General features: G+C 31.7%; 1 protein-coding gene across 1 annotated transcript in view; it reads left to right on the forward strand.

Moving 5' to 3' along the window:
- LOC129228090 (frequenin-1-like) overlaps positions 1-14902 on the forward strand; it is a 353126-nt gene that overhangs the window by 324735 nt on the left and 13489 nt on the right. The window contains exon 5 of the mRNA XM_054862729.1: positions 7682-7760. Coding sequence (XP_054718704.1) covers positions 7682-7760 — 79 coding nt within the window. The remainder of the gene's footprint in view (positions 1-7681; positions 7761-14902) is intronic.

A 14902-nucleotide genomic window follows, 5' to 3' on the forward strand; every position in this document is an offset into this window, starting at 1 on the left:
TAAATTTGTTTTAATTGAGTGCCTATCAAGTAATTATAAACACTTTAGGACTTTGGTATAGGATATACTGGAATCTAACACATTTTATTTAGTATTTATTTATTTTATGCAAAGCAATAAACATTTTTGAAAGGTTATGGTAGTTAATAGCCTAATATCTAGTTTGTTGTCCTTACTATCTTTCCCAATTGGAAAGATGGATGCGTAGTTAACTAACGCAAGAGAATGGCGCTTAAAACAGAGTAATAGTTTTGAATACGCTTTAATTTTCACAAAGCGATTGATACACTAAACAAAATTAAACATTATTATTGTCGACATTATCCCTGCCATTGTGAATATTAGTTTTAAATCAGGGCATATTATTATAATCATAAAGCCGTCCGTAAACGTCCTCACGTCAGAATATTGAATATTAAACATTAGAATGGATTTTGTCATGTCTAGCTTTTCGCAGTCGAAACAGAATTCTGGTTTAAGCCAACTAATGCTACATTTCCAAGTTTTAATGGATTTTCGCGGTACGTTGACTTTCCTTTAATGGGACTTGGAAGATTATGCAAATTTGAATGGAGCAACTGGAGCATCGGGAAACTTGCTCTACACGTTTGAACTGATTCCAGGACAGGAAGAATCACTTTCTTTAAGGTCAATACTTCTGAGTTACATAGAAAAGAATTTATTTTAACTTTATAATGTATCATATATTAAAGTCAAAAAATTAGTTCACATGTAATTATATTTTGAAGTAACTATTTTACAATTTTTATTTAAATACACCAATAAATCGCAATCTAATTTGTTTTATTACGTTTTTCAGAAACATTGTATTTGTATATTTCTAATTATCATATAATTATTGTAGAAATAACTTCTAATTAAATACGGTTATCACTGAAGACAATAGCAGAACCCCACAGAAATTGAAAGATTTTAACAGTTATTAATTAAAAAATTTCATACAACAGATTTCTTGCTACGGTACTTGCGCAAAGCAGGTTCAACACATTAACTGTCATGGCTATCATATCTGATATCCAGTAATGTTTCAGTTAGACACTGGCTATCAGATGTGATAGCCGCCCAAAGTGTTAACTAACTGATGCGTGTGGTGGTACATAAAATTTCCCCATTTTAGAGGACAATTTTTTCAACATCAGTAGTGGTCAGTGATTCAGTAGTGGCCACTTCGAGGTTTACATTTGAAAAAATATTATTCCATGTTTTCCAATGGATTAAAACGTGCAGGAGGCATTATCTCCTGCACGTTTTAATCCATTGGGAAACATGGAATCCTATTTTTTCAAATGTAAACCTTGAAGTGGCAACTACTTAACCCCTTAGCTTTACTGGTGTTTTAACTTAACTCCACACTAAAATTAATCACACTAAAAATCTACCAGTAAACACAACATTAGTAAGGGGTCTGCCTGGGTTCAGAGTCCATTTTTTCAAGAAAATAAAATATTGACTAATTGCATATATTTTTAATAAAAGTTTATTTAAAAAATTTTAATTAAAAGTAGGGAAAAAAGCATCTTTCTAATTTTAAATTAAAGTTTTTAAAAATGGGAATCTTGAGCAAAATATAAGCTGGTTTTGCAGTTCACTCCACACACACAAACACTCTATACTCATTTCAACTCAATACATTTAAAAATCCTTTCTACTGTAATTTACTATATTGCTTACCTGTCTTCTGAACTAATGTTTTTATAACAGTCAAAATTATTTTAAAAAATGTGTGCAATATTATTGAAATTCACAGATTTTTCACCGAAAACCCCTCAATTTTTCACTGTTAAATACCTGTACAATTTTTAAATGGAGACAAAAAACTTAGTTTATAGTTCAAAAATAGCTAGCAATGGGACAAACATTATTTGAAAGAGTCAGATTATTATAAATATTTTATGGTATATTGCACGTAATATAGAACTATTTTAACTTTGAGATTCGCCGTAGATAAAAATATCGAAGAAAAATAGTTTTAGAGAAAACTAATTTGAAATTTTTTCTTGATCTGTAATATTTATGCTTCAGACATTTTTTTAAGTCTAAAATTCTCCATGTTAGTGATGTATGCATTCATTCATACGTCAGTAACTATACTTGTCAATGCGCTTATTTATTTATTCTTACTTAAGCTTCATTTTTAATAGTATTTAAACTCAACTTCCGGTTCTTACAATATCAATCTCTGTGTAGCGAATTGGCTATAACGTCATTTTTAACTATCGCAGAATCGAAAATGAAATTTTTTTTGTCCTAGAAGTCTTTCCTTAAAAAAAAAAAGAATAATATAAAAAACGATTTGTTTTATTTTCTTTATTAGTTATTTTTTTTATTTTAACAAATGGTCGTTTAGTCTGACTGAAGGGAGACAAAACTAATCTTTGCATAAATTGTTGTAGTTGAAAATAAATCACTTAAAAGTAATATTGCGTGAAACCTTCGAGAAATACAATTATTATTGTTGATTGTTGATATTTTTAATGTGCCACAGTACCCTTAGATGAGAAATATTCAAGAAAGTATTTTTTTGACATTGACAGACATCTGTGTAACGAAAAAACTTGTGGCTCTTTATATTTACCATTCCAATTTTTCAACCTAAATAAACCTAAAACTTAAATTTTCTACTTCATGTCATTCCATATTAAAGCAACAACAACAACAAAAAAGTCAAGTAATTCTTCCAAAATTTACAGGTTTGAGTCTTCCCACGTGATGGTTGAAAAAAAAATAATTTCTTTAGATTTTTTTTTGATAGTTAGTTTTTTGTGTGAGACCCCCCTGAAGTACTCGAAAAACGACAAAAAGTAACATTTCGGTACTTATCTAAAACTTATTTTCCATGCTCTGTTAATTAATTTTTCTTATTTTGTGCTAAAGAAATTTTCTTCGTGAATGTTGTAAATTAAAGGTATAAGTTGAAACAAAATAACATTTAATTATGACGCACAATAATTATACAACGAACTCGGGGAAAATAAAGCGCATTCTAGCGTTCTATAATAAGAACTAAATTGGTATATTTTACTAACAGTGCACGAGAAAGTAACAGCGTTAGCATGAGAAACATCTAGTTATTACAGACTCTATCATTGTGACTCTTAACTCTCACTGTAATTGATCCAATAGTCCTTGAACACTTCCTATCAGTTGCTGAAAACCACACAATTTGCACGAGTTCTAGGGCAACAATATTGCATGTCAATTTCATGGGTAACTAACTGTCTGACATTTTTGAAGCTGAACGATAAGCACTGGGTCACATTCCGCTCAAAACATAATTCAACTGTGGAAATATGGCATCTACGAAACCTTTCAAAAGTGAGCCGATTGCTTAAAATGGGTACAGAAGGAAGAAAGTATGCTTGTAATATATTAACGAGTTTAGCGAATTTTGGCGATATTAATGCATTTTTATTTAACAAGTTTTATTAAAGAGGAAATAATTCTCCCACCCTTGTATTATAATTAGATCATAAAAAATAAAAATAAAACATTGGTATATTTTGAAAAGAAAGACTGCTTGCTGTATTTTACACCCTTTTTTTTAACAGAAAAGAAAAACTGTTAAAACAATTTAAAATGACAGAGAAAAGTAAAAATATATTAACAAATTGAGTATCAGAGAACAGATGGAAGCATAGCAAACTATTCGAAAGTTTGCTATATTTATTTTATTGCATTCATTATTACTATGAAGAATAACGTGCGTAATTTTGATGATTAATACTTGAAATTTGTAGAATCATTTAAATTTAGGAGAGAAAATAAGCTCCTAATATATTTTTGTTATGTGCTAATTTAAAACTGAAATGTTAAGATATATATTTGCGTTATTTACTACCATCCTAATTTTACGATTCCATTCTTCAATTTTCCTAGGAGTATCGTACCTTCATGAAAATTTACACTACTGAGAAAAGCGTGGCCAAATGCCATTTCCTGATAAATTTTTTAAAAAAGTCTTGTCTTTTCCCTACTTTGATGATGTTGTTAATACGGACGTAATGGTGTAGTTGGATAATGATAACATTGATTAATTTTAAAAAATGTACACACTGTACGCATGGGAATTGACTGACATTTAGAGTGCTTTGATGTCAGTAGTTACCGTTTTTTGGCTATTTTTTTTAAAATTCAACCAAAAAATATTTTTAAGATTCAATTACACCATCCAGTTTATCTAAAATGAACAGTAAACCTGGGTAAAGTATTTACAAAATAAGGTATATTTTGCGTGGAAAGCATCAAAATGCTTACTCCTTCGTTTTGGAAATGTCAGGCAGTGACCCGCAGAAATACCCTGCTGCATATCAGCCATTTAAATTGGGCTTAAATATTTCCAAAACAAATTTATATAATACTCTACGAATACTCAAAACAACTCTTGATTTTTAGCACATATAATTACTAATTAAGTTGTTAGTTACGAAAAGATATCTACTCAGTTTTGAATCACAGTGCAAGAAATATCAAATAGGAAATTACGTACATATTCCATTAGATGGATCATGGTAGAAGCATTCATTACTTGAAACTTTAACATACATCGCGTCGGTGAAATTTGTGTTCCAACACTTACTTCCGATCTCTTTCTGTGTTCACAGCGTTTCTAGAATCTTAATTAATTTCCGGCGGCGTGTTAATGATGTGCTAATGTGACTGCAAGGATTATTCTCGGATGAATGCACTAAGTCAAATGCGAAGAAGTCTTTGGGACGTTTCTGTGAGAATAGCGCTGCTTATGACTTGTTCAGTGCTTATGCTGTTTTGATTGCTGCAGCTAGCGTTTTCCAAAAGTTAAAAGGAATGGATTATTTGTATTATACACCCTTGTGAAAATTTATGGAATCAAGTCAATATTTTGACAAAATCAGATTTATTTACATCATTTAATTATAAAATTTAAAATCACCACTTAGTATGCCCCCTCTTTTTGTCCAGCACCATTTTTACTCAACTGGCTATAGAGGCAACGACAGTTTTGCATTTTTCTTTGAATTCTTGATCTCTAAACCATGTTTTTAGCAAAGCACAAATCATTTTTTTACTTTGTTGTACAATCAAATTTTCACTCAATGTTACAATGGATTACCTCTTACGTGTAGAAATATCCATGGCTAACAAAAAGATGAAAAGTGACCGGATTGAGAAAAAACAGCAAAAATATGAAGAAATTTATAACAACTAAACAAAATACAATATTTATGACAAAAAAAAAAACGTGAGGCTATAACGCCTGATCAACTGGTAGGCTAAACAGCTGTTATAAACAATGATTGAACAACCTAAAAAGATCGAGAATTAAAAATTTCCAACTTGATTCCATTAATTCGCATCTATTGTTGTCGTGTGCCAGCTAGGCTGGCAAATTGGGGTGCGCTGCTTCACTTTTCCAACTGTACTGTAATTTAGTGTGAAGTCCGACTTCTACAGTACACACATACCCGTTTATAGGGTACGCAACCATTCACAGCACAACAACACATTCGCACAAAGAAAGGAAAAAAAAACAGGAGAGAGAATGTACGTCCATACCCGCCCGACCCGTATTCGAACCCGGACCTTTCCATCGCAGTCAGACTTCTCTGACACCTAGACAAGGCAGGCGGCTCACCATCTATCGACCAGTTTGAATGATATCTCTGCCGTGGGTAGATAAATGGCTCTATCTGCAGAAATAAGGTTTCGAGATATTTCAAGAAACGCATTTTGGATTCTACACTAGCAATAAGGAAATGCTGGACGATTTTTTTTCGCGCTTTTTTGTTTTTAATAGAAACGAAATAAGCAATATTCTACAATAAAGCTAACGCAAGATGGATGACAAAAATGCCAAAACTGAACAATTTGCAGATACTTCTCTGTACCTGCATACGGCAGACATCAGCTACCATGAGAGGACAGTTGCTTCCAGTTCATGTAATGACTATTCCAGAATAATGAGCCAATGACAAGTGAGAAACTGTAGTCTCTCGATGTTACATGTATAACTTAGCTGTCGGTATATTTCATGTGCTTCTGCCTTGTCTCTATGTTAATGCCGGTAATTTACTGCTTATAACGTTACAAATACGCTATTCTTAAACATTATGTATTGTTAAAGTTACAATTTGTCGGATGACTTTCAAACCTTAAGCTCACACTTTTCTGCACTAAGAAAGGGAGCTCATTGAAGCCCTGAAACACGTGTTTGATAGAAAGTTATAAATGCAAATCTGGGCATTTACAACGTTGATTTTATTACTCTTCATCTCAGAGCAACAACGTGATTAGCCACACTTTTGAAAAATTGAGTTCTTTGTTCTAAATGCTGCCTTGAAAATTGAAATAAACATGACAATGGATTATGTCACTGTCAGAAAAACGTATATCTGGTTTTAGTACTGCAGAATATAGAATGTATATCTCTACATAGTATAAAATGAAGTCCTCAAAAAGCGTCTGTGTGTTTGAACTCGCAAAACTCGAGAACTACCCGGCCGATTGTACTAAAATTTTCAGTTTGTTCCTTTAAGTCCTGAAAAGGTTTGCAGAGCAGTTCGAAAAACATTCGATGAATAGTTCTTTTTTTATTACAATTTACGTCCTATTTTCACATAAATTCTCAAATATGGGGTTGAAAAATTACTTGCATATATCAATATTACATATCATTAGAAAGAGTAGAATTTTCCGCGGTCTACGCAATATGTTTCAATGTTCTGAATTTGTTACGGCGGGAGTTACTTGCGTTTTTAGCTCGAATTTTTTTAGGCTTAGCTGAAATTTAGGCACTACTTTCTTCATTAAAAAAATCAATAAAAAGTGAAGGAATTGTCCCACAGCTTTCTTTTTGACGCCATTGGAAAAAGCGACCTTTTTCACTTCAGATCTAACTCGACCTTTGGTCGAAAAAATAAGTTTTTATCTCGAGAGGAAAAAAAGTTACAAGCCTTTTTTAAATCAAGTTTAAGAAATTTCGATTCAATTCAAATTGTGAACCATTTTCTTTCGCATTTTAATTCCTTAAACTTATTTTATTTTGTGTTTCCATGGTTACGTATTTTAAACCCATCTTTCTGGAATTAATTTCTTAAAAGTATTTTAATATCTGTCGTCATTGTTTGGAGGAAAATCATGATGTTTTTTTAATTTATTTTTTACGCCTGATTGTTGAATGTACATCATTTGACACAATTTTTATTTTCAAGGTTGACCGGGCAAAACCGGGCAACGCAGCTAGTTATCTATAAAAATATTTGTAGAATTTTTCAAAAGTTGCAAATTGGCCTACATGAAAGAAAAATCACGTGGCATATTATATTCTTGCCCCGAGTCCTTCAATTAAAAGTGCACATTATTTAAGAACAAGGAAGTGACGTGGTTGGAAGGAAATGTAACTAAATACTTAGCCATTTTCTGATCAAGATTTGGGTGCATATTTCATCTTCAATACGTTACTAAAGATGGTGATTCTTCCAATGAAAAGAACATATTTATGTCATATATGTGTTTTTTCTTCCAAAGGCAATAATAATAAGTTTATTGTTTTACCGAAACTCTATTCCAATTCCTCGTTTTCAGTGATTTCCTAGAAAATGAATAAAATACAACCGAATGCAACATCTTGTTCTGATTAAGTTTCCTCTCTTCTTTGTTGAAGTGGTTTCTGATCTTTTTTTAGGATGGTGCAATCGAGTTCGAAGAATTTATTCGGGCGCTTTCGGTGACGTCACGAGGGAGCTTGGAAGAAAAGCTTGTCTGTAAGTTATTTAATCGAATTATGTTTGAACATCCAATTTGATAATTTATTTTATAAATTTTAGTTTGCACTTCTGAAAATCAGTTTCTGCAATAATTATTCTAGCCTACATCTTAAATAGTTTACTAAAATTTAAGTTCTATGATATGTTATATTTTTAAATGTTCTATTTCAGTAAAAATTCTTAATTTATAATTCCCTTAAATGTAATGCTATGATTATAAAACGACAAAACACTTTTTACTGATTTTACCTTTGCAATGAGAATTATCTCAATAATAAAACTTAAAAAACCTTATTAATCGAATGATTATCAACACGTAAATCCTTTATAAATGTCTACATTTGTTGGATATATGCAAAACGTATATATATATATATAGATATATATATAGGCGGTAGAATATTACTCTCATAAGAACGAAATTGTGGATCATTTATTTAAGAATTGTTTTTAATCAATTATCATCTTAGAGACTACAAATAAAGTTTTGGAAATAATAGAACCTGCCTGTCATTAACTAGAACAGTTTATATTGTTTAACTTCAACTTAGAGTTCAGTCAAAATTTCGAGTTATTTTTCCCTTAAATGTGATGCAGTAATAATAAAACGACAGAACACTACTTACTGATCTTACCTTTGCAATGAGAAACGTCTGAATAATCAAACTTGGAAAATCTTGGCTGTCGCATGTTTATCAACTCGTAATAACTTTATAAATGTTCACTTTTTTAGCCATATGTAAGAGGTAGGTGGTCGGGTTTCGCTTTGCTAGAAATTTTTTTTTGGACCATTTAGGAATTTTTTTAAATGAATTATCACATTAGAGACAACGAAAAAAGTTTTGTAAATAATAGAATATGCCTGTCATTACTTAGAATAGTTCGGATGGTTTAACTCAAAGTTCAGTCTGTTCCTTAAGTCCACTCTGCACAGAAAATTTTAACTTTCAATTATGGGTGATAAATGACGTTATAAATATGTTTCTGCGACTATCTAAATAACTATGAGACGGTAAAATGTTAATTCCAATTGGTGATTTCAACTCAAAGCAGCTAGTGAGCCTGATTCATTGCATGCACTCCGCACAAAAAAAGAAAGCCTCAAGACGGTGGAAGAAGTTAAAAAACAATCTGACGGACACTGCAGTAGCTACGCCTTCCTATAGGCTTGTTATATTTTTTCATACTTTTGTTCTTATTTTTCGAAACCAATTCCTTTAATTTAAACCATAATAAACCTACTTTGTTTCTCGGATAACAAGAGGAGATCCCGGCCTGAGGAGAACCGAATCGTATTAAACTGAGCAAAGGGGTTGTATTCCTAGTGGATATACTCCTGCAAATTATTTCCGTCCAGTGCCTATCATCAGCTGAGAAATACACGCTCTAAGTTCGCCTCGTAATATGTAAGTTGAGTTCACCGCGGTGTTTGAAGTTACACTTTGGACTCACCCACCGGTATGCAGAGGTTCCAGACTAGCTGCTTAATTTTCTTTTTCTTTCTGTTTTAGGTTGTTGATAGTGATTAAATTACTTTAAAAAAAAGCTGTTTCTTGATTTATTTTTTTTTAAATTTACCGCACATTTTTTCTTAATTATAATCTACTCAAAAACTGGGCGAAAATAAAAAGTGAGTTGCATAAAAATTAGTTTTAATTTATTTCAAAACTGCTCTGGAGTTTAAAATCCTTTTTGAGTAAATAGGGTCCTGAATGATAATTACTATAAAAACAATTGAAGCGAAAATTCTATCTACACAGGGAACAAAATATAAATAATGACTTTAAACAATGACAAGGTGCTTAGAAAGTGGTTTAATGAGAAACATGCTTTGTTTACAATTGTAATAAAAAATGTATCGGAGAGGCCACTGAAAAATCTTCGATATTGTGTCATTTAGGAAAATTATTCTAAGCAACTTACATACTAATGCATGTAACAACTAAAGTTTGCAAAAACTAAAAAAAAAAAAAAAAAAAAGATTACATAAGAAATATAGAATGAAATAACTATGAACAACCTTAAAAAAGTAAATCCAATGTAAACTATTAAGTTTTAAATCCCGGGCACCTACCACCCGTGCACCTAAACGTCACCACGGTACTCTACACTGTAAAAAAAAAAATCCGAAACATTACTAAGTATTTCCGTGTTACGTTTCAGGATTTCAATGGTTCTTACCCACTTCCGGGAAAAAATCATGTATCACTGTCAAAAAGTTTCCTGAATTACTCTAAGTTGCACGAATAACAGACTTTTCACTGTTGTGAAAAATATTTTAAACTCCCAGTTTAAAGATTAACCAAGCATATTTATGAAATGTATCGGCTTCAGATTTATTACGGCCCGTCTCAAAGGGAGAGAATAAGTCCATGGACTACATACTTTTGCTAGAATTGCATTCGAGTAAAATTCTTGGTACTTACTTGCAATTCTGTTTTAGCCTTGGCCATGCTTGCAATACTGCTTTTGGAACTTTCTTGATAAATCAGGAAGATGCCAAGCTATTATAGTATATACCTTCCTAAATAAACTCTAATTTTCCAGAGTCACGACTTGCTCTAAACGGGAAGATTTCTGAATTTTTCAGGAGGCTTCCACGGAAATTTCTGGAAGGTTACTGAATTTCAGCGGAAAATGTTCCTGGTTTTTGCAAGATATCTTACTGGAAGAAATTGGGCACATCAATTGCCCATTATTTTCCAAGAACGTTTCTGAATCCTTTTTACAGTGTAGATTGAAATTGAAAGTGAAATATACTCTGTAAAACTTTCCGAAATGCTACTGATTACTTCCGTGAGACGTTTAGGGAATTCACTGGTTTTTATCCACTTCTTGAAAAAATCAAGAATCATTGTCTAAAAGTTTCCTGAATTGCTACAGGTTGTACGAATGCGTACTTCTCATTGTTGAGAAAAATACTTTAAGCTATCAGTTAAAAGAATAATTCCTGCGTAGTTAATGAGTGTATCGGCTTCAGATTTAGAGCAGGCATATAAATGGAGGGAGCAAGTTTAATCATTGGTTTAGCAAAAGCTGAGGCTACGACTCCAAGTCACGTGACTCAATAACGACGAATGGTGTGCACGTTTTTCCGTGAAACAGGCAAAATAAACCAGATTTCTTCCAATGCTTTGCTTTGAAATCTATCACGTGACTTGGGGTCTTCAGTTCACGTAAGAAAGTCTTCACCCTCTCCCATTTTATCTCTTCTCAATGGCTTCAGCCCGATTACGTCCCGTTCAGATTCAAAAAGCTTCAGAAGAGAGCGAATCAGTCTCGGAATTCCAAAGCTTTGCAAGAGTTGCAGGATTGCGCGTTAGATTCTTGATACGTACTTACAATTTTGTCTTAACTTTAGCCATGTTTGCTGTAACGCAATTGAAGCTTTAGTGGTAAGTGAGGAAGGTGCCAAGTTAGTTATTAAACCTACCTAAGTTATCTCTAAAGGTTTCAGAGACATGATTGGCTTTAAACGTAAGGATTTCCTGATGATTCAGAAATACTCCAGGATAATTTCAGGAAGGTTACTAAATTTTAGCAGGAAACATTCCTGTTTTTTTTTTCAAGATATGTTACTTGCAGAAATTGGGCACATCAACGGCCCATTATTTTCCAGGAACGTTTCTGAATAGTTTTTACAGTGTATAAAGCAAAGGAGCACCATATGAGCATGTATTTCTTCACTGTTACTGGACTCTGGCAGGTAATATTTTCGAGGTAGCACACCCAAATGGAATAGGAACACTTCGCTTGTATTCCATGCTTTCTGTTTTAGAACAAGGCCTAAAACACTCATCTTTGCTGTGATATCTTATGGCCTAACTGTTTTGAAATTGGATTGGATGCTGTTATTTCTATGAGAAAAAAATCATTCAAATCTAAAGAAAGTATTCACATACGGCTTGTTCTTTATTCTAGTGTTTATGTCTTCCGAGCTATAGTTAAATGTATGCAAACATTTTGAGTCAGGTATTTGTTCAATAGATCCGTTCAGGCAGACCTTTTCTACCCCGGAAAAACCTTGCTTTTTACCGCATTCTGTTTATTTCCCGGATAAATGTTGATCTTTCTTCTTCCTTTGTTCTACTAGAGTAACCGCTAGGTTTTTATCTAGAATGCTCTAGTCAAAACGAATCAATTTATTTGTTGGGTGTAGTTCGGTTTCAACCTCTTTTCAACTGAACTGTGAATTATCCAGATTTGATTACTTTTTTCGAAGATGGACCGGGGATTTGCGAGATACGAAAGTCTCGTGTGATCGCGGGTTGTGAAGAGTAAGCATTTCATTGTAACCTTTCATTAAAAGAAGGAAAATAAAATAGAAAATTTCAACACAAATTTCTCTGATAAATGTGTAGAACTACATGTACTTTTCTTCTGATTCTTCACTGTAAAAACGATTCAGAAACGTTCCTGAAAAATAATGGGCAGCTGATGTGCCCAACTTCTTCCAGTAACATATCTTACAAAAACCAGGAACGTTTTCCGCTAAAATTCAGTAACCTTACTGAAATTATCCTGGAAACTTCCTAAAATATTCAGAACTCTTACCGTTTAAAGTCAGTCGTGTCTCTGGAATCTTAGAGTAAACTTAGGTGGGCATACTATAATAGTTTGGCACCATACTGCGTTTCGAAAAAACCTCCAAAAGCAGTATTGCAAACATGGCCACAGCTAAGAAAGAATTGCAAGTAAGGATCAAGAATTTTACTCGCCTGCATTTCTTGCAAAGCTTCGTAGTTCATAGACTGATTTGCGCCCTTTGGACGCCTTATCAGTCCAGACGGGCCGCAATCGAGCTGCAGCGGGTACACTTTATAAATACACTTAGTTAATCTTTAAACTAGGAGCTACATATATTTTTTACAACAGTGAGAAGTCTGCATTCGTGCGACTTGTAGCTATTCAGGAAACTTTTTGACAAGGATACTTGATTTTTCCAGGAAGTGGATAAAAACCATAGAAATCCCGTAACGTTACACGGAAATATTCAGTAACGTTCCAGAATTTTTTTACAGTGTTGTTTACATTTATGTTAAAATAATTTATGCATTCAAACGGGAACTTCATGAATTAAATATTAAACGAATATGAGAAGTTATTTGTCTTTGTATCTTATTTTGAGTCAGATAATCAATTTAAAAAGTCAATATAACGAACACAATTTTACGGAGAAACGGCTGTAATGCATATACCTTGACAAATCCACCCTTCTTTTACCTAAATGACTGCAGTAAACACAATATATCACTTTCAAATTTACACATTGCGTTATACTGTGGTACAGTCTACAGTGTTTATTCGAGACTTTACTAGCATAGCAAATTGATTATACTAATTTCGAAATTGCGGATAGTTTCTATACTTAAACAGTTTAATGTCATCGATGCTTTTTTCTCAAGTGTGCTATTAATTCTTTAACCCATCTAATCGCTCGTTACCGAACACCGTCTAAAGTCATAAAACTAATTTTCTGTTTCGTAAAGTGATTCTGTGCCGCACTTTGGTTTTAATAAAACGAATGACTGCAATTTGTCTTTCTCCAAAACCGAACATGGAGGAACTTTAATTCCCTTAATGCATTTTTATGATCATTAAATGTACTGTACAAATATACTGCTTACAATATGAAAACTCTTGTTAAAAGTAGATGTGTTTGATTCTTAAATTGAATACATTTTGTCTACTTTGTTTATTCGAAGGTAGTGGTATCCAAACTTTGTACGTACCTCCGCCGTCGTTTGTCCCCAGATAAATTTTCAAAATAATCTGTTTTGATAAATGCTACGATGTTACTTTGTAATATAAGTATCGATAGATTTTCTACGTTTTTGAAATCGTGTAAAATTACAGAAAACCGGTAATTGAAAAAAAAAAAAAAAACCTGAGAGAAATCGTAATTCAATATTATTGCGATAAATGGGCTTGTTTTTTGCCAATTTTCTGAAGCCGAAGTGTCAATAATAACCTATCGATGTTTTTACCTCAGACGTTTAAACTCGAAGTGAAAACGTTTTTCCCGATTACGATTTTCCAATAGAGATAATAATAATAATAATTAATACTAATAATAATTATACTAATTGTTATTATTCCTATCATCATACTTATTGTTATCATTATTATTATTAGCATCATCATCATTATTATTGTTATATTACTATTATTATCATTTTATTACTATTTTCATTATTATTATTGTTAAATTATTAATTTTTTAAATATTATTATCATCATTATTATTATTATCATCATCATTGTTATTATTATTGTTATTATCATCATCATCATTATTGTTAAATTATTATTATTTTAAATATTACTATCATAATTATAAATTATAATTTTATTATTATTATTACTGTTATCATCATTATTAGTGTTTTCATCATCATTATTATCATCATCATCTCATTGTTGTTATTATTATTATTGTAATTATTATCATTGTTGAATTATTATTGTTATTATTATCATTGTTAAATTATTATTATTTTAAATATTGTTATCATGATTATAAATTATATTATTATTTTTATTGGTATCATTATGGGTATTATTATCTTCCTTATTATTATTGTTTTTATTAGTGCTGTTAATGTTGCTATCATCATTTTTATTGTTATTATTATTATTATTATTGCTATCTTCATCATCATCATTATTATTGTTATTATTATTTTTGTTGTTATTAATATCATTATAGTTATTATTATTTTCATTAGTTAAATTATTATTATTATTATTATTATTATTATTATTTTCTAAATAATATTATTATTGTGCTCTAAGAAATAATATTTTGGAACCAGCTGAATGACAGCTTGACACAAATGCTATGCCTCCATGGAGGTGCGCTCCTTAGATTGAAAACCACTGTACAAGGGAGTTTTAGCATTTAAAAAACAGATCGTTAGCGATAAATATAAACTATTATTTTGCATTTCATCTGAAAGAAAACAAGTTGCTATATTAGGGAGAAATTTTAGAATCATTTTCTTGAATATTAATTCGTTTTGGGGTAAAATGGATGCATGTCCAAATAGTTAAATTAGCCTCAATAAATATAGTAAACAAAAACAACGTATATGAAATATACCGCCAGCTCAGTCAATTCCATCCGAGAACTGTTACAT

The sequence above is a fragment of the Uloborus diversus genome, chromosome 8 (assembly GCF_026930045.1).
Source record: "Uloborus diversus isolate 005 chromosome 8, Udiv.v.3.1, whole genome shotgun sequence".
NCBI classification, from domain to species: domain Eukaryota; kingdom Metazoa; phylum Arthropoda; class Arachnida; order Araneae; family Uloboridae; genus Uloborus; species Uloborus diversus.